This window comes from Balaenoptera physalus (genome assembly GCF_965194825.1).
Source record: "Balaenoptera physalus genome assembly, chromosome: 17".
NCBI classification, from domain to species: Eukaryota; Metazoa; Chordata; class Mammalia; order Artiodactyla; family Balaenopteridae; genus Balaenoptera; species Balaenoptera physalus.
Genome location: NC_138895.1, coordinates 84,028,648 through 84,049,007, shown reverse-complemented (window position 1 = coordinate 84,049,007; position 20,360 = coordinate 84,028,648). Strand labels below are relative to the sequence as shown.

At 56.8% G+C, this 20,360-nt stretch overlaps 1 protein-coding gene across 14 annotated transcripts in view; it reads left to right on the top strand.

Moving 5' to 3' along the window:
- The window catches only part of TSNARE1 (t-SNARE domain containing 1), a 132,228-nt gene that overhangs the window by 82,069 nt on the left and 29,799 nt on the right, over window positions 1–20,360 (top strand). For 4 of the 14 annotated variants that reach the window (XM_082432821.1, XM_082432809.1, XM_082432819.1 and 1 more), the window contains one exon: window positions 148–1,640. The exons of 3 other annotated variants lie outside the window; for them this stretch is intronic. In XM_082432821.1, coding sequence (XP_082288947.1) covers window positions 148–474 — 327 coding nt within the window. In that variant the 3' untranslated portion in view covers window positions 475–1,640. Of the gene's footprint in view, window positions 1–147; window positions 1,641–1,700; window positions 2,383–11,432; window positions 11,784–20,360 lie in introns of those variants that run through there. 7 more of the 14 variants (XM_082432815.1, XM_082432824.1, XR_014255388.1 and 4 more) reach the window with 6 other exon arrangements.

Below are 20,360 nucleotides of genomic sequence, written 5' to 3'. Positions count from 1 at the left end.
GATAGTGAGGGCGCTGCTGCCCGCTGCAGAGGGGCCCCGCGAGACTGAAGTAGCTGCGTGGGCAGCGGGCCTCATGCAGGCGGCGCTCCCCGGCATCGCCCCGGTCCTGGCCGGCGAAGGCTCACGTTTCCTGTCTCCCTCTGCCAGCCGACGAGGACGAGGCCCCCGGCTGCCTGTGGCTACCCCTGCGGACGCTGGATGGGCCGAGCCTGCCTGAAGCCGACCCCCTGGACCCCCGAGGAGCCTTCCCTGCGTCCACCTCCTCACCCTCCCCGCCCGCCTCCCCGGCCTCGGCACCCCCCGCGGCCACATTCCCCGGGGCCTCCCGGCCCTCGCCGCCCTCCTCGGCGGCACCCCAGCCCTCCGGGAAGCCCACAGGGGCTGAGGCCTCGGACCTGGAACGGCGGCTGCTTGATTCAGAGCGGCAGCAGGGCGCCCTGCTCGGTGCCTGGTCCCAGCAGCAGAGTGCGCTGATGGCCCAGCAGAACCTGCTGCTGCAGCGGCTGGCCGAGCAGAGCCAACGGCTGGCCGACGGCGTCGAGGCCCTCAGCCGGACCCTGGAGAGGCTGGTGGAGGCCCTCCCGACCTGGGGCGCCTCGCCCGCAGTCCCGGGTGGCTCCCCTGGGGGCGGAACAGCCTGCAGGCCAGCTGGAGGCTCCCAGGGCAGCCCCCAGGGCAGGCACACAGGCCAGGAGGTCTTCTCAGGGATGATCCTGAAGGTGGAGGAGGAGATCTAGGGTCTGGACCCCGTGGGCCGCGTGCAGAGCAGGGACTCCGGTCCTGCCCCTCTGAGGGGCAGAGGCGGGGCCTCGATGGAGCCAGAGAGGACGCAGGACTTCCGCCTGTGGTTGCCCCTTCCGTCCTGCCATTGTCCATGGGCCTCAGTGACGCGAAAGGAGGGCCGGCTGAGGTCTACTCAGGGATGACGCCGGTGGGCGGACCGAGCCCCCTCCGCTCCCATCCCGCGCTCCGACCATCGGGGCGAGTACTGTGGAGTGCAGAACGGGGCGCCTCTCGGCGGGCAGTGGGTGAGTGGAGCTGCGGGAAGAAGCACGCGGGGCGCGGCGCCCCCAAACCACTGCCTCAGGTGTGGGCCCTGGAGTGTGGCTCGGCTGGGCACCCAGGAAACCCCCGGCGTGTGCCCTGGAGTGACTCCCGGAAGCCCCCTTGCTCCGTGGGCGTACCGACTGAGGGGGGCTGGGACCCTGCATCCTCTTGATGCTGCCCCGAGGGAACCACGCCCCGTGGGCCTGCGGTTATTTCTCTCAATTTTATGTCTGTGGTGTGGGGTATATATATGTATGTGCACATATGTTCGTTGGTACTGGATGGGGTGGGATGCCATTTTATACCTGTCGACTTTTCTTAGAAAAATATTTTTCTTATATAAGCATAAAATAACAACAAAAAAAGCCAGTGATGATAACGAGGGTGACGCTGAGAGGAAATGAGATGGAGCCCGTCTGTCTGCGCGTGCACTCTGCCTCTGCCCTTGCCTGGCAGGCAGCCCTGATCCCCCCGGGTGTCAGATCCGCCTCACCTGTGACTCCTGGCCCTGTGGGGTCCCTCGGGGCTGGCCCCAGCTCCCGGCCCCGCCAGGCAGGGCACACGGGCCTCAGCACACAGTTCGGGTGGCTGTTGGGGTCCTCGTGGCCCTGGAGCTGTGCCACCTCCAGCTTCCCCTCTGCCTCCTTCTCCAGACTCGTGATGAAAGCCTTTTCCGGAAGCGAGAGGCTGAGGTCCTGGCATGAACTGGACAGCGTGCTGGTCCCGGGGCTCCCAGGCAGCCTGGCACTGAGGGGCGCAGAGACCAGGGTGGAACAAACACAGTGGGAGGGACTTTTCCTGGTTTCGCTGTTTACCGTGGAGCCGGCAGCATGTCGGCAACTCTTGTCCACAAAAGAAAGCCCGAACTCCTTAGCTGCCCATCCAGCCCTCTGCAGTGTGGCCAGCGCCCTTCCAGCCTCCTCTTCCCCTGCGGTCCGGAGGACACCGTGTGTTCTCCATGGCGGCCTTTCCTTCAGCCCTACAAAGCCAGAGTGCATTTCAGTGCCATGTCTGGCGTCTTCCTAGAGCTTCATTCCAGGTGAAAGGCACGGACCCTGCTTGTCCATTAAGATGCCCACTGCAGTGGACACACACCTCTCTAGGCAGTGACCACTGCTCTCCCAGGTTACCCGCTAACCCTGGTCAGCACCTACTCAGATCCCAACCTAGCCCTGACCCGGGTCCCACGCGGAGCCCTGACCCGGGTCCCACGCTGAGCCCTGACCCGGGTCCCACGCAGAGCCCTGACCCTGGTCCCATGCTGAGCCCTGACCCTGGTCCCACGCGGAGCCCTGACCCTGGTCACACGCTGAGCCCTGACCCTGGTCCCACGCTGAGCCCTGATCCTGGTCACACGCTGAGCCCTGACCCGGGTCCCACGGGGAGCCCTGACCCGGGTCCCACGCTGAGCCCTGACCCGGGTCCCACGCGGAGCCCTGACCCTGGTCCCACGCGGAGCCCTGACCCTGGTCCCACGCTGAGCCCTGACCCTGGTCCCACGCTGAGCCCTGACCCTGGTCCCACGCTGAGCCCTGACCCTGGTCCCACGCTGAGCCCTGACCCTGGTCCCACGCTGAGCCCTGATCCTGGTCCTACGCTGAGCCCTGACTGACCCTGGTCCCGCGCTGAACTCTGACTCTTTCCAGTTCCGTAACCCCTACTGGACACCTGCTCTGGGCCCTGCACTGAGTGCTGAGGACACAGCAGCCCAGGCTGAGCAGAGGTCTGGCCGCCTCCACAGGCCCGGTATGCTCTTTGCCCGCTGAGGGCCAGGCAGGGCATGACGGGGATGGCGTGCCTGCCTGTCGGGCCATCGGTCTGGGGGTGCACGAGGGAGCCTGGGTGGCAGGCAGGGGGACAGGGGCCCTGCCTGGCCTCGAGGGCGGGGTGTTCATGCGGGAAGGGGAGCCGAGGATCTGGCGTGGGAGTGGCCTGAAGGTCCGTTAAGAAGGAGGCTGGGTCTTGGTTTAGACGGGAGCTGGTCAGAAGCAGAGCGTTGAGGGAGGCGCGTGTGAGGTGAGGCGGCGGGGAGACATCTGATCCCTCCGGGGGGCTTCCAGCACCTCGTGTGCTTTCTGCCCAGACTCTGGGCCGGGCGACCAGGCAGATGGCGGGCCCGGACAGGGACATGCGGGAGAGGAGGGCCACCGGGAGGGCGGGGAGGGCGGACGGCGTTGCTGTCCTGTGCGGGGCCCGGGGGCCAGGGGGGCTGTGGCAACCCAGGGTCGGGGGCCGTGTGCCTGAGGAGGGCGGGGCCCACAGGCCGGGGCTCTGAGGAGCCCGTGTGGGAGCCCGGGGACAGGGCGGCAGGGAGAGGAGGAGACCCCGTGGAGGCTGGGTGACAGGTGCCCGGGGGCGTTTAAGGAGAGGGGGAGGGGCAGCAGCGTCCTGTGCACAGAACAGCCCGGAGGTGTGAAGACCGAAGGGTCCTGACTCGGGGCGTCTAGAAGGCGTCAGGCACCACGGCAGGCCATGTTTCTGTGGCTTGCTCTGGTTGATTGCAAGGCCTCTGTGTTCCAGAGAGACAGGCTGGAGGGTGGCCGGGACAGCTTTCATCAGAGCCTGAAGAGACCCCAGGTCACCATGGCAAATCTGAGGCCGGGTGGCCTTGGGGGCGCAGGGGTGATGGCTGGGGTCATGGAGAGAGCTGGGGGCCGTTGGGAGCCCGGTTTCAGGATTCCCAGTTCATGCCCTGTCCGTTCGTCGCGCTGCTTTACCAAGTGCATGAGCCCGTCCATGTGACCCCAAGTGAGCAAGGCCAGGTCCCCGGCCCGGGGGAGCCGCAGGCAAGGAGGGAGTTGGGCAGATCCCTCTTGGTACACTGCGGGTTAGGCAGCCCATGCGGCTCCCCTGCTAGGAGACAGCTTCACGTGGAAGAAACCATGACTGTAAACGCTTTGCTGGCTTGCAGGGGGAAGCAAAATAACCAGGCTTGTCCCCTCACCGTCAGCCCCTCGCCACCGCAGTCAAAAGCGCTGGACGGGAGGCAGCTGAGATCCTGGCAGACGGTCCTTTCGGGGAGAGTGCCGTAGGCCTTGGGGGACCCTCAGAAGAAGAAGAGCCACGTGAGCCCACAGGCAGCGGTCACTGAGTCTGCCGTGGGCAGCCACGGGGTGCAGAGGAGGAGGGAGGGCCAGCGGCTGCAGAAATAACTAACAAGACCACGGCTTTAGGCCCGATACAGGCTAAATTATGTCCCCCTAAAGTTCAGATGTTGAAGTCCTCACCCCAGGACCTGAGCAGGTGACTGTGTTTGGAGTTGGGGCCTTCAGAGGTGATTGAGGTAAGGTGAGGTCTCTGGGGTGACCTCAGATTCAACGTGACTCATGTCCTTATAAGAAGAGATCAGGACACAGATGCGCACAGAGGGATGGCCGCGTGAGGACACGGGAGGGGAGGGCTGTCCAAATGCCAGGGAGGGAGGCCTCAGGAGGAGAAGTCCTGCGCACGCCGTGGCATCTGACTTTCGGCCTCCAGGACGGGGACGGGGTGCATTTCTGTTGTTTGAACCACCGAGTCTGTGTTACTTGTTAGGGCAGCCACTGCCGACTCGTGCAGACCCCCAAGGAATTAATCAGATGCCTAACATAAGATAGTGTCTAAGAAATATTTTAAAAAGAAGATGAAATCACAAAGATGAGTAATAATAAGAGATGATCAAAAGTGACCCAATGAGTCTGGAAAAGGTCAGTGATGACTTTTAGAACAAAGAAGTCGGCGGGGGACCGGGCAACACATTTGGTCCCGGATGACGTGAGAGGAGCAACCTGGGAGGCTTAGCTGGGGAAGTGACAGTGTGCCAGGGAGAGCTAAGGAAGCGGAAAGGGTGACGGGTGAAGGGGTGCGGAGGGTATACCAGCAATTCAGCACAGGTCTGGGCGGGGTCCCGGGAGAAGAGAATTGAATGAGGAAAGGCAGTGCGTGAGGAGGCCCCACCCGACCGCCCACCATCCCGCAGACACAGGAGGCACCTGACACCTGGCAGCCCCACGCCTCCCAGAAACCGCGGCCCCCGAGCGGGAAGGAGGCTCGGGAGGAGGGGCGGAATGACAGCCCCGCTCCCAGCTCAGTCACAGCAGCAGCCGTGGAGGCTGGGGACGGTGGAGTGATACCCACCAAGGCCGAGAGAAGGGACTGTCAGCCTGGAATCGCGCCGCCCGCAAAACCATCTCTGGAGAGCAAAGACAAGTGAAAACTTGAGGGTTTACTGCCAACAGACTTTCACCAAAGGAGCTTCTGAAGGATGGACTCGAGGATGGAGAGTAATCCTCGAAGGAAGGTCTGTGACAAGGAAAGTGAACCAAGGAGCTGGTAAATGTGGGGCAGATCCAACAAAGGACTGTGTGAGATAATAACATCATTTCATATTAAACAGTGACTTTTGACTGTAATGTCTTATTTGTGCAGTTAAGTTTTTAGAAAGGACAGAACAACAATGGGACGATGATAGTGATTAAATTAGTCTGAGCCCATTTTCAGAGAAACTAAATATTAATTTTGGTGTCTGTTAACTATACGTGGTAAAAACTCAAGGATTCCTTCATTGAAATTAAAGACTTACACTCTTCAAACGACCCTGTTAGGATAAAAAGACAAACTACTTACGGGGAGATAATGTTTGTAGATCACATAGCTGACAGAGGGCTTGTATCCTGAATATATAAAGAGCTCTCTAAATCCAACAATAAGAAAAAATGAATTAGGAAATGGGCAAAAGATTTGAGCAGACCCTTCACCAAAGAAGATATATGGATAGAAAATAAGCATCTGAAAAGATGTTCAACATCACTAGCCATTAGAGAAATGCAAATTAAAATCATAATGAGATACCACCGCACGCCTGGTAGAATGGCTAAAATAAGAGATACAATGATACAGAGAAAGTGGACCATTCATACACTGCTGGCAGGAATGCAAAATGATACAGCTACTCTGGAAAACACTGTGGTAGTTTCTTAAAAAGTTAAACATTCATTTACCATACTTCCCAACAATTGCACTCCTGTGCATTTATCCTAGAGAAATAAAAAGTCATGTTTACACAAAAACCTGTACACAGATATTCACAGCATCTTTATCTGTAACAGCCCCAAGTAGGAAATAACCCAGATGCCTTCTGTGGGTAAATGGTTAAACTGTGGTGCGTCCACGCCAAGAAATACTACTCAGCAATAAAGATGGATGAAAAGGTGGAGGGTTCTGAGGGCATTTTGCTGAGTGGAGGAGCCTGTCTCGTAGAGCCCATGCTGGGTGATTCCGTGGGTCTGACATCCTCTAAGGGACGAGATTGTGGAGATAGAAACGGGGCCGGGAGGTGGGCTGGGTGGGTGCAACTCTAGGACAGCACGAGGGCCCCCGAGGTATTGGAGCAGCTCTGTATCCGGTCACCACAGCGGTACAAGGATCTTCATGTGTGATAGCGTCTCACAGACCTACACACACAAGACACCAGTGGAAAATACAATAAAATTGAAGGCAGCAGTAACCTCTGGAAGAGTATTGTAGGAGTCTATAACTTCCACACCAGGAAGAAAGGAGTAAGAATGCAAGTAAGCAGACAAAAGTCTACTGAATAAAAAAGGGGGGAAAAAAAAGAGCAACTAAAATAATACAGAAGAAAAAGAAATTGGACAAATAGAAAACCTGAGGCAAGCTTTTGAAATCTTGTCCAGTAAACAAATGTGGACAGATTAGAAGAGCCTATTAAATGTCAAGGATCATCAGATTGTAGGGAAAAAATATCTCTTTGCCATTTACAAGTGATCCAGTAAAACATAAGGACCAGAAGGTGAGAATGAAACTGTAAAGAAAAACACACCGGTCAGAGTCAGGGAGGGTGTGAGTGGTAAGGTCAGCTTGGACAAAATGGACGTGAAGACAAATATGTACATGGATACTATCAGAATTAATCATATAAGTAAATAAACAGGATAGCACAAATTACTGCATGATCGGTTCATCTCCTCAGGAAGATAAAGAATCTTACATTTCTATACACCTAATAAAAGAGCTCTAAATAGATAAATAAAGCCAGAACTTTCCACCTGCAAAGGGACTCCATCAGGAGAGTAGAAGTTGTCAACATGGTCACAGAGACTAGGAATTAGTGAAGATAGTGCAGGTTTCAGTAATAATCAGCACTTGACTTACTGGACCCTCAAACAGCAGATAACGGTCTTCTCCAGGACGCCTGGGACGGCTACAGATTTTGACCATGACTTAGGTCATAGAGCAAGTGTCAACAAACTTCAAAGAATCAGTAATGGGTAAAACACTGCAATTATTAGAAAATGCAATTAGGAAAATGCACAAAAATAAAAAGTTCCTTGTATGTTGGGAAATATTTAAAACAGTCCTAACTAACTGGGAGGTCGATGAAGAAATCATTAATAGATATGTAAAAAAGACATAATTGAATAATGATGAAAATATTACATATCAAAATCTGTGGGGTACTTCAAAGGAAATTAATAGCCTTAAATACTTACACAACAAAAGAAGGAAGGCTGAAAATTAATGAATTAAGATATTAAAAAGACATTAAATAAGAGTAAAAGGACTACAGAATGAACCCTGAGAAATTAGAAGGAAGAAGATTATAGAGACTAAGCAGAATTTATTAAGTTATAATAGGGTCTGCAGAAGCCAAGAGCTGGTTCTTTGGAAGGATGGTGAAAATAGACAAACCACTAGTAAGATTGATCCAGCACTGAAAGAGCAGAAATTCCAAAGTAATAAGAGAATTCTATGAATGGTCTTATGCCAACAAATTTGGAAACTTAGGGAAAAAATGGACAGATTCCTAGAAAAGTACAATTTGCCAACATTGACTCAAGAATAAATAGATCAGTGGTTCTGTAGCCATTAAAGAAACAGAATGCGTCGGAAAGACTTTCTCCCATGGAAACACTAAGCCCGATTGGTCTTTTACGTACGTTCTACCCAACTTTCAGGGCAGAGATCCAGTCTTGTACAAACCTCCCCGGAGAACGGAAAAAGGGGAAATTCCTAAATACATAACTCGAGGTCAAATCAAAGGTGACATACGTACGGGAAAGGATCATCGTGGGCCTGTCTGTCTCATGGACACAGACCTGGTCATCCTATCACAACACAAGCGGACCGTGCTGAGTCCCGTGGCCTGCCTTTTGGAGCTGGTAGTTTAGCAGGAAGCCTGGACAAACCACCGGCTTTGGGGGAAGTAATGCCCCCACCCTCCACGGAGCTGCCTCAAGGACGAGGATGAGGGATGATGCTGAACTTTGAACGCCCACCCTGAGGCCCTTCGTGGGGAGCTGTGCAACTGTCCTCCGGCAGCAGCAGCAGAGAAGAGCAGTGAACGCCCCGTGGGTGCCAGGGACAAGGTTGGCCTCCTTTCTTCCTGCATCCTTTCCACATCCTAACTGCTCCCCAGTGTAGGTCTTTACTCAGACATGTGCTTATCAGAGGCTTCCCCTGCTGCCTCTCACCCTCCCATCCCCACACGTGCCAACACCCCCTGTAAGTCCTTGTCTTCCTGGGCAGGTGACCTCCACAAGGCAGGGCTCTGGCTGCACCCGGCCCCCGCGACAGTGCTCAGCGTGCAGTCCGTGCTCTGTCAACGCACTGCATGTTCCGCGCACCGCCCGTACCTATGCAGAGGCACCCGGAAGGCAGGGCCGGGGCATGGTTCCCTGGGCAGGGGAGATTAGGAGGTGCAGAAAGAAGGAAGGTCTCCAGTGGGCCAGGCCCGGGGTCAGATGGTGCCTTGCGGAGCTTGGGCTTCTGAGCTAATCCAAGTCCAGCCAAGGGCAGGACTCGCGAAGAGCCCAACTGGTGGCCTGGCCCAGGCCCCAAGCCTCCAGGGAGGATGGGGAGGGACTCTCTGGCCAGAGCCCTTCATCCTGTTCCCAGTGACAGGATGTTGTAATCTGAGAGCCCGAGAGGCCTTATCCAGGCTGTTTTGGGCCTGGGACCTGCTGCCCTGGCCAGGCTGAGGGCCACGCTGGGCAGCCTGTGGGGGAGGGGAGGCTGCCTTTTAACTTGGAGCCGAGCAGGGTAAATAAGCAGCAATTGGATTTGCCGAGGCCTGAGTCCCTGGGTGCAGAGAACACCGGAGAATCTTATTTTCGTGATCAGATTGTTATAAATTCTCCCCACCATCTGCTGGGAAATGTAAATGTGAATTGGGTTCCAGGCGCCGGGAGGGACAGCTGGTGGGGCCGCGAGGGGCGGGGAGGGGGACCCCGTGTGCACCCGGGCCTCGGGCTGGGCCCCAAGCCGTGCCCCTTCCCGCCCACCGCGGCTCTGTGCGCTCCACAGCCCTGCTCTGAGTGATCGCCCGCGGAAAAGTAACCCCAGGCGAAGATTTAAGTCAATCTGCTGGTGACTGGACTCACCATGCCTGGGTAGACGGGCAGAGGTCACGGGCATAGGGCAGAGGGACTGGGGGGCCCTGCACCCCGCTCTGTGCTCCACCTGCCCCAGTGTCCTTGGCGACTCGCAGCAGCTTCAGGTCAGGTGGGCGCTGCCTTGGCCCAGCTTCAGTGTGACTCTGCGGGTGTCCCCACTCCTCTAAGCGGCGGACGTGGGCCGACCTGCCTGCTGTCTGGCCGGCCTGGGGACCGGACCTGGTGGGGCCTGCGGAGCCCGGAGGCAGGAGGGAGGTGGCACGGGTCCTGGGGCTGTGCTCCGGCTGCCCTGGGCCCAGGGTGAGTGACTACAGCCTGCGGACCACTCGCAGCAAGGCTGGGCAGGAAAGCCCCTCCCAGCAGAGACCCTCTCACCCTTTCTGGATCGGCGAAGAAGTCTCTGCTCAGGGGAGATGGGCCTGCCCCTGGGAGTGAGTGCAGGGCCGTCCCGTGTTCTTCCTGCTGTGCTGAGCACACGAATGGCGCTCCCTGTGGGTGCGGGGGTCTAGCCTGGCACACATTCCTGTTCTGGAGACAAGGGTCAGGGGTGTCCTTGAGGCCCAGGAGAAACCGCCAGAGAGATGGCTAAAGAAATGCCAGCCCCGTGGGCCAGAGGAGGACAGAGGATAAATCAACACGGCCCAGATGGATGCGGAAAGGCCTCCAAAGGAGGCGGGGACTGGCTCTGAGGGGCAATCTTAAAGCTCGAAGTGCCTGCCCCCCGAGGGGGGCCTCTGAGCCCCTGAGGTGAGAAGAGTCTCACCCCCTGCACAGATGAGACCTGTGAGGCCAGATGGTGAAGACTTGCCCTAGACTCAGGGACACTCAGCCACCACCGCTCACAGCATGCGGGGGACACAGGCATGGGCAGGCCCTGGGTGGGGGGCGGTGCATGTGTGTGCGCATGTGCATGCACGTGTGCACCTGCATGTGTGTGTACGTGATGTGTGTGTGCACGCACGTGCTCAGGTGTGTTGCAGTGCTGTGCACGAAGTTTACGTATGTGCACACGTGTGTCGTATGTGCCTGTGCGCAGGCATGTGTTCTCCTTGCTTGCCATCCAGGCAGTGTCCGGAGCATGAAGGTGGGAGGGGTCCGCTTCCTAGATGGGGCATCAGGTGGGCAGAAGGGCTTCTCCGGGAGGCCGCTGGTCTGTGGGAGGCCGGTGAGGGAGCCGGGCACGGGGCAGGCCTCCAGCCCCTGAGCTGCCCACCCCTCCGCGGGAGGGGCGCCTGGCCGCACCTCACATCACCTGGCCGCTGATCAGACGGGCCCCTCTCCTGGGCGGGTCCGCAGAGAGCCCAGGCCCCGCCCACAGTACCCCTGAACACCCACCTGGGGGGCGAGCTTCCGAGCGGCCCTCCTAGCACGGCTTCCTCCTGGTCTGCCGGTCCCAGACTGAGCTGCGGAGCACCGTGCCAGCAGGGGAGCTGCCTGGCCTTCCCGAGCCTGGACACAGGGCAGGCAGACGGGAGGGGCGGGCCGGGGGTCCCGCGGGGAGACGGTGGCCTGGAGGAGGGGAGGAGACTCCTGAGGCAACGCCTGGCGTCTGGCCCAGGCCTGGTGGTCAGACTGACTGGGCCGGCTGTCCAGGGTGCCGGGGCTCACAGAGAGCTCCCGCGCGTGCCAGGTGGCCCGCTTCAGCGTCTGCCTTGCAGGACCCATGCTCCCGCCTGCCCCCGCCTGCCCCCGCCCTGCCCTGCTCCGCAGGCTTCAGCTGGGAGGGCCGTGGGAGCTCCTGGCTACTCCAGAGGAAGGAGGTTCTCAGGCTGAGGTCACCCCTGAGTGGGGGCTGGGCTGGGAGTGGGGAATCGACCGCTCCAGAGAGGTGACGAGGGGACACCACCCCACCGCGGGGTGACTGGGGGATGGCTGTGTGCGTGGGAAGGTCCCTTTCAAGGCAGAAACAATGCAGTGTTGAAGTGGTAGGGAATCTGGGCTCATTTTCAGCAGCTGTATGCAAATTATATGCAAATGAACCTCTTTTCCTTCCAGTACCAGTGAGTGGCCCAGAGAAACAGTGATCTGGAGGACCAGAGTGAGCCCAGCATCTTGTCCGATTCACAGCAAGAATCCCCTTCTTCGGAAGCTGTGCTGAGTAGGAGCAGCCCCTGCTGTTTATTTAACAGATGAGGGCGGTCCCTGGAGCCACGCAGACTGGGTTCTAATTCCAGCCCTGCAGTGACTGCCTGTGGGTGACTTTGAGCATGTTGCTGAATCTCTCTGCTCCTCGTTTCCCTTTTCTGTAAAATACAGACAGTACTGCCTCAGAGGGTTGCATGGGAAGCACTTAGCACAGTGACTTGTTCTGATGATGGTGTGGTGGTGGTGATGGTGGTGGCAGTGGTGGTGGTGGTGATGCTGATGGTGATGGTAATGGTGTTGATGGTGATGGTGGTGGTGATGGTAATGGTGGTGGTGGTGGTGGTGGCAGTGGTGGTGGTGGTGATGCTGATGCTGATGGTGATGCTGGTGGTGATGGTGGTGATGGTGATGGTGTTGATGGTGGTGGTGGTGGTGATGGTGATGGTGGTGGTGGTAATGGTGTTGATGGTGGTGGTGGTGGTAGTGTTGGTGGTTGTGGTGATGATGATGGTGATGATGGTGGTGATGGTGGTGGTGATGGTGATGGTGGTGGTGTTGGTGGTAGTGGTGGTGATGATGGTGGTGATGGTGGTGTTGGTGGTGGTGGCAGTGGTGGTGGTGGTGAATCCTGCTGTGGTGGTGATTATGGTGATAGGAGCGAGTCCTCCACAGCAGGCATGGTACAAGGCCCTGGGAGAATGGAGAAGAAAAGTGATCTCTGTCTTTGCGATGCCCATATCTTCTTCAGAGCCCTCCCCAAGGTGGGGCTCATGTTCTAACTTGTGTCTGTGCCCTCCAGCCCCTGCAGGCCTCTGTACCTAAGAGCTCCACTCTCCACACTCCCTCCACTGTCAACTCTGCTGTTGGTGCTGACAGTGTGCCTGCCTTAGGGCAGCTGTGACTTGACCTATGGACCTTCCTTAGAGCCCCTGCTGTGTCAGGAGGGCGGTGCAGGCAGGTGGGGGCAGGGAGCACCGGGAGGACGACACGTGGTCCTGGCTCTTGGGGGACCACTGTTCTCCTGTGGCCTCGCGGCACCACCCTTCCCCCACCCCCCCGCAGGACACACTCTGTGCTCCATTCAGACTGCAGCCCCGCAGGGCCCCGCACCTTCCTCTGTGCAGCAGAGCCCCCAGCCCACTGTCTTCATTATGCCTTGGGGCCCTCCAGCCTCCAGCTCCCCAGGTGGGCATGTCTGCCACTCTCGTCATCCTGGCTGTTGGCACAGGGCTGAGCGTAGGGTGTGTCCAGGACCTGCCGGAGGGCCTGCTGGGCCTGCTGGGAGCTTCCCACCAGGCGTGCAGTTGGTGGGGGGCATGGGGGGTGGGGCTACAGCACCTGAGGAGCCCCAGAGCGTGGCTGGTCCCTGTCCTGCTCTCAAGACAAACAGCCCACTGTTGCCCATTTTGTGGACGTGGGACTGAAACTCAAGAAAGACCAGCACTTGCCCCAAATCGTGCAGCTGGTGAGGGGCGGAGCCAGCGTTCAAATCCAGTCTCTGATGCCCAGGCTTTCCCGCGCACCTCGGAATTTTGGACAGAGCCAGGAAGTCGGGAGCAGGCAGGTGTTGTACTGGAAGGACCGGCAGCGGGAGGAGCCGGAGGAGGAGGATGGCCAGAGAGAGGCAGGGTGCAGCGGTCCCATGGGACAGCTCCCACCCCCACCGGCTGTGCACAGACGGGGATTCTGCGCTCTCTGCAAGCTCGGGGAAGATTTGGTGTGTCTGTCGCCTCGAGCTGGTGGAGGTGGTCTGGAGAGGAGTGGTGTGTGGGCGGTGGGAGGGGGAGGCTGGGGCGAGGGGGTGGCCTCCGTGCCAGGACTCGGAACACATGGGGCGCCGGGGAAGCCAGCTGCAGCCCCGAGGTTTGGAACCCAGCGGAATCCAGTTGGCTGGGCCCTGCCTTCTGCAAACAGATATAGATTTGGTTTCATTGAGAACCTCAGCGCTGCCAGGCCCACAGGCCCGGGCCCACGGCTCTCGTGCGCTTGCCGCCAAGAAAGAAGGGGAAAGGGAGACAGAACTGTGTAGCCCATTTGCAATGAGAAGCCAGGAGTGTTTGCGTGAGATCGATGTCTGTTTCTGGAAGAGGCTCAGCTCTTAGCCCAGCCCCGCCACCCCGGTCCAGCCTCAGGTCTGAGGGGTGGGTGGGCAGCTGCAGTGGGGTGGCCTGAGACACCCATCTCCCCCGCCCCCTGTCCTGTCACCAGCCTTGTTGTTCGTGTCGCTGCTGCCATTCCTGCAATGTCGCATGAGCGCGGTCACACCCAGCAGTGGCTGGGCAGGCACCCTGGTTGTCCGGCTTCCAAGCCTGTCCTGCCACTGAGTCCGTTCCCCCCGAGTCAGCACCGCCTGCCCCGTCCAGTCTCCCTAAAATGCCACCTGCCCTGGGAGGGGCTGCGTCTGGCCTGGGCTCCTCGTCTGTGTGAGGGATCAGATGTGTCCTCCAGGATGGGAGGCGCAGGGCAGGACGGAGGGAGCTTGTGCCCCAGCTCTGTGAGTCCAACCTCACTCAGCCGAGCCGCACACCTGTCCTACGCAGGGGGCAGGGCAGGGGGCAGCATGCCCATTGTACAGATGAAACAACCGAGGTGTGGGGAGGTTGGGGGGCCCCCAGTTCAAGGAGGAGCCAGGATGGGGACTCGGTGCTGAGGCCACCCCTGGGGGGCCTGCATGTGGGGGTGATGGTGGCAGTGATCACAGTAGGTAACAAGGATGCCTGCAGGGCTGTCTGGTCCTGACGAGCTCCCAGCCGGGGAAGGAGCGGAGCTTGGAAATGCCCCAGCCTGAGTACTGGCTGCGTTAGTTACTTGCTGTGCGACTTTGACGAAACTGCGTATTATCTCTGAGCCATCCTTTTCTTGTCTGGAAATATCCTTGGCCCGGGGTTGGGGGTTAAGTGAAACCGTGCAGGTAACTAACTGCCTGTTAGGAGCCCCGCCTGCGCAGGTGGCCCTTCTTTCACTGAGCACTGTCACCGCCGGCACCACCTCAAAGTTCAGAGCTGGGCAGGGTTCCAGCCCCAATCTGGATGCAAGGAGAAGAGGCCCAGAGAGGCTCAGAGACTTGGCCTGGGTCACACAGCTGGTCGGGGGCACAGCCTGGAAGAAAACCCCAGTGCCCGGGGCCTGGCCATCCTCCTCCACCTGCGGCCGATGCATTATTAATTAGCCCTCCCAGGAAGACATGCAGAGTGTCTGTTTACCTCTTGACAGCAGAGAGGGGGAAACAACAAAATTAAACCAAACAAACCGCCCAGACATCAAACAAGCTCTCTCTCAAAGTGCGTGCTCTGCAGATAGAAGAATGCGGAGGGGCGGATCACGGCTGCTGGGAGACTGAAGGATGCAACCCCTCCAGCGAATCGCGGGCCTGTCTCCAGGGCGGGAGGGCTCCGGGCCTGATTGATGCTTTCAGAAGGCAGGCGCGAGAGGCAGCCCGCCCGGGGTGGGCAGGTGTGTGCTGCGTCCTAATTGGAAGGGCTGTGCCTGCCTGGAGTGCTGTCCCGGAGGCGTGGGCTGTGGCGAGGAGGGCGTGAGCAGGACCGATGCTCCCCACGCTCTGCTCCCCCAGCCTCCTTGTCCCTCAGAAACAGGGGGGTCCAGCTCTCCTTCTTTATTGTGGTTTTTGGAGGGTTGGCTTCTCCTTTTCAGCCCCAACTGGTGGGAACCGTGAACTCTGAGGAGCCCCAAGTGGGCACCATTGGATGAATCCCCGTGATCTGGGGTCACAAGCTGGGGAACAGGGATCTGACCGAGGTGGGCGTGGGAAGTCTGGATCCCATTCCAAACGACTTGGGCTTGACCCCATCACTTGCCTTCTGTGTGTTCATGGGCCTTGGTGTTCCCAGCCTGTAAATGGACCACGGAAGGAGCGTCAGCACCACGGACAGAGGCAGGGGCAGCTGGACACTGGGTCATCCTTCAGGATGTGCCCTCCTTTGCCCGGCTCAGACCCCAGGCCTAGGGGGGCAGCGATTCACCCTTGTCACTCTGCGGGGGTCCCGTGAGGGGAAGGGTAGTCACTAAGCATCGTCCCTCCCCTTTGCGAGGCTTTACCTGTTTCCCAGGTGAGCCTCCCTGCAGCCCCAGGGTAGGAGCTGAGTGCACATCGCAGAATGGGGGCAGGCGTTAGGCTAACCCCCCTGCACCGGTGGCCCATCCAGCCATGTCCTTGCCTCCCTCACACATCGGTGACTCCGTGGTCCCCACTACCCGCCCCCCCCCTGCCGACCCCCCCCCCCCACCCCGGTACCTCACTGCTGCTTCAGGAACATCTGTTGATGGCTCATTAATGATGCCAACAGGGCAGATGAAAAGGCTCAGAAGGGAAAACAGAAGCAAGGGGACAGCTTCGATCCCGGGATTGTTAAGCCGTCCCTGATGCTGTCCCCGCAAGCAAGGCTTCTGCCACGCTGACGCCCTCGGCGCTGATGGCTGTGTCCGTTTCCTCTGGTCCAGCATCCACTGCTGTCTGCCGGGAAAGGGATCGGGGGCCACACCTTGGTGCCCCCATGCTTGAAACATTAGCACCTTGAGGAGTTTCAACTTGCTCTGCTCTGGGGGAGGGAGGCCTCGTTACAACACCATTTTTAGCCTGGTGAGGAGCTCTCCATGCCCCCCAGATTTGCACTTTCCCTCAAAATGCTCTTGCTGCTGGCAGGAGAATAGATGTGAGAATTAGAGAGCAGCACGTGGCTGTGAGCGTGAGGGGTTCCAAGTGGTGTTTGTTAACTCAGGGCCTGCCGGCATTAATGACTAGCACACACATCCCACCGAGCTGCCGGCCTTGGCACCGGGTCCCGTGTGTTAATGGTCACCAGAGCCTTGCTGTCGGCTTTGGAGGAGGGAGCGAGAGGCCAGAGAGGCCTCAAGGGCCGCCGAGGATCACACGGCAGGTTAGCGGCAGGATTTTGCATCCCTCTGTTAAACGGAGCTCATCCTGTTCCTCCTTGTATCAGTCAGCTCAGGCTGTTTGGCTGTAGTAACAAATGAGCCCAAGGCTGGGTTTGGTTCTAGCTTGTGTTACATGCCCATAGTGGGTTGGAGGTGCCTTTGCTCCTGTGCTTTGACTCCGGGACCCAGACTGATGGGCAGCCCCCCTCAGACATTGCCAGGCTCACAGCAGAGACCAGAGCAGTGGAAAACTCTCACAGTAGCTTTGGGTGTGTGCTTGGGAACAGCAAGTGACCTGCTGCACACTTCACAGGCCAGACCTGGGGCCAATGGGGCTGCTGTGCATGGTCCTGCAGGGAAGAGGGAGGGGGGAGAGGTGCTGAGAGAAGGGCCGTGCACTTTGGAATGAGGGTAGAAACTGACCCCTGCTCAGAATCACCCCTACCTCCAGCAAGCCCTCTCCACCCCGGCTTCCTTCATCCCCTCCTCTCATGGCCTCTGCCCAGGCCCTGCCCTCCTTGGGGGGTCTGGGGAATTGCCACCCCCTCCTCCATTCCCTGGAGTCAAGGAGGGACCCCAGTCCCCCCGCCACACACACTGACCTCAGTGACCCGCTGGGTTTGGACCTTCTCTCCTCTCACCCCCTGGGCCTGCTCTCCCAGGCTGCTCAGTCCACCCCCGAGGGAGGAGGTGGCCTGGCCTGGGGCCCCTGGTCCGTGGGGTTTGGAGCTCATCCAGGGGGCCTCCTCCAGGCCCTCCTCGTACCGCTCTGCCTGGGGAGCTTCCGTCCCTGTTGCACCCCTGCATCCTCACCCTCCGAAGCCCTCTCCTGACCCCTGTCAGGTCTCAGCCTCCGCCTCTGGTCTGGGTGGGGTCCCGGGCCCCTGGGGGTGCCCGTCTCCCGCCTCTGCCCCTGGCCACCCAGGCTCAGGCTTTGTGGGTGCCTTAGGCCAGGACTAGCGCCCCCGCTTGTCAAGGAGGAGAGCTTCACGGGTGGGGTGCTGTCAGGCACAGGTGCAGGACTGTGAGAGTGGGTGCTCGGAGGGCGCTGGACGCGTGGGCTTTGCGGCCACGTTGGGCAGCAGCCTTTGTGACCTCCTGGCTCGTCCTGTGCCCAGACACCCGGGGCTGCTGGCATGAGCGGGACCGGCCGCACATCGGCGGAAATGCCTGGGAAGAGGAGTGTGAACCGCACGCTTTGGGCTCAGGCTCACCAGCCTCGTCGTGTGCAGGTGTCAGCTCACTTGCGATCTTCGGTGAGCCCGGCGTCGCCCTGTCCCCATGTGGAAGATAGGCCCAGGGCTCAGCATGGCTACGGGGCCTTCCCAGTTACGCTTGACTGAAACCCCGCCTGCCTGACCCTAGGATGGGAGTCCGGTCAGGCTGCCTCCCTCCTCTGAAGCCAGGACTTTGGGACACGGCTGGCGAGGGGGAGGGACGGGGCAGGGAGAGCGTGTGCCCCAAGTCCGCTCCTGGCAGGGAAGGGTTTCTCTGGGTTGAGACCTAGGAGTGGGGCACGTGGACGGTTCAACTTGACCTGATGAGACTAAATTGTCTTCCAAAGGGAGTGTCGATCGCCACACTCCCCCCAGCGATTTGTGGGCTCTGCCCATCCAGTATGTGATATCGTCAGATTCCCTAATCTTGGCCAGTCTGGTGGGAGTAAAATAAGGATGTAATTGTGGTCCTCATTTGCATTTCCTTGATTACTAATGCGGTTGGAATTTTTCATACATTTATATTTATGTTTCCTTTGCTGTGAAAGGTCTGTTTATGCCTTTTGCCCATTTAAAAACTTGGATTGTTTGTTTTTCCTCCTTGGTGATTTGTGGAACGTACACACACATGCGCGGGTGTTGTAACCTGGACGCCACTGCTCTGGGCGTCTGGTCCCGCTGCCAGCGTCACTGCCCACCGGTGCTTTCCCTCCCGCCCCCAATGTGGGGTCTCCTGACGACTGCGGGGGTCCCTGCATACTTGTAAGCGCCCCCATCCCAAGTCCGGGAGATGTTCTCATTTGTTTTCTTCTATGGACTCCCGGCTTTGCCTCTTACATTCCTACTCGGGTATTCAGTCCCCCTCACCGTGTCTGAAGACCCCTCCTTATCCACCTGCCCTGTTCCGTGTCCCACGGCAGCTTCCACGCGTGGTCCCTTCTGTTCCTGCCAAGCCCTCTCCCCGCACCATTTCTTCCCTGTGTTCATCACTCCGCCTTTGTGCTAAATGATGCTGTCTGGCAGGTGGACCCCACCCTTATTATTTCTAGCAGCAGCTTGGGTCTCCCTGGCACTTTGCTCTCCTGTATATATTTTAGAATCACCTCATCAGGTTCCATAAACAACCCTGTTAGCATTTTTTATTGGAATTGCATTGAATCTATGGCTCAAGTTGGGTAAGAATTGATATCCTTGTGATATTGGAACTTCCTATCTGTGAACACAGTATGTCTCTCTATTATATTTATGTCTTTTAAAGTGTTTTAAAATACATTTTAAACGATTGTCTCCATATATATCTCATACCTTTTTAAAGATGTAGTCCTAAACATATATTTGTTTGTTTCTATAAATGGTACATGTACCAGCATGTTGCTGGTATATAGAAATATGTGTGATTTTTGTGAATTGAGTCTATATTCAGCCAGATGTTAATGTCTCATTATTTCTTATACTTTGCCTAAGAATTCTGTTAGGTTTCCTTTGAAGATAATCCTGTTATTACTGATAATAACAGCTTTATTTCTTCCATCCCTATACTTATGCCTTTAACTTCTCTTTCCTGATCACTGTGTGGGCAGGGAGCCCTGGTGAGTCCTGACTTAGAAGGAGGGACAATGGGCATCCTTGTCTGGCTCCTAAATTTAAAAGGAATTTAAAAAGGAATGCTTCCAACCTTACCCCGTTAAGAATGTTAATTTTAGATTTATTGTACTCTTTGTCAGATGAAGGAAATTTGCTAGGAGCTTGATAAGAGCTTTTTTTTAAAAAAAGTATTGGATTACATTATATATATGTATATATATCTGTTAAGACGATTATTTGGTTTTTTTCTTTTAACCTGTTAATGTGGTGCATGGCATGTGTAGCTTTTCTCACACTCGTGCCAGAGTAAATAATAATAGTAAATAATGATGATGATTATGATGATGATTCACTTTCACTGAAGGTTCTAATTTGATACCATTTTATTTAGGATTTTTGCTTCTATATTGGCCTCTACGTTTCCTTACTTTTCCTGATCTTGTCTGATTTCGATAACAAGTTTATATCAGCCTCATAGAATGAGTTAGGGATGTAGTCTCTCTTTTGCGTCCTCTGTTCTATATTATAAGTTCTCATAGCACACACAGATCATTCCGGTTCTTTTTTATTCTTGATTCTGTTTTGGTAAGTCACCTGTTTTTAGGAATCTATCCACTTGTCTAGGTTTTCGGATGTGGTGGCTCTGGGTGCTAATAATCTTGTTTATTACTACACAATGTCCCATTCATCTGAGGTCTGTACCTTTTCCATTCCTACTTTATCTGTCCACTTCCTTTTTGCCTTGGTCAATCTTTCCAGAGGTTTGTAATTTTAATTAGTGTCTTTGGCTTTGTTCTATTTTGTGCTAGTTTCGATTTTCGATTGCTGTCTACTTTTTGTCATCTCCTCGCTTTCTCTCTCTCAGTTGTACGGTAGTTCTTCCTCCTCCTAATGTCTAAAGCTGGATGCTCAGCCCATGAAATTTCAGCCTTTCTCTTTTTCTAACACCAGCATTTCAAGTCTATAAGCCTCCCTTAAAGGGCCACGTTTACTATGCCCCCGCGTTGTGATATATCATATGTCCATTATTGTTCAATTTAAAATATTATGTCTATTATGATTTTTTCTTTGACCTGTGAGTTATTTAGAAATGAATGGTAAAATTTCTAAATGCATGGGGATTTAAGATTTACTCTTCTTACCT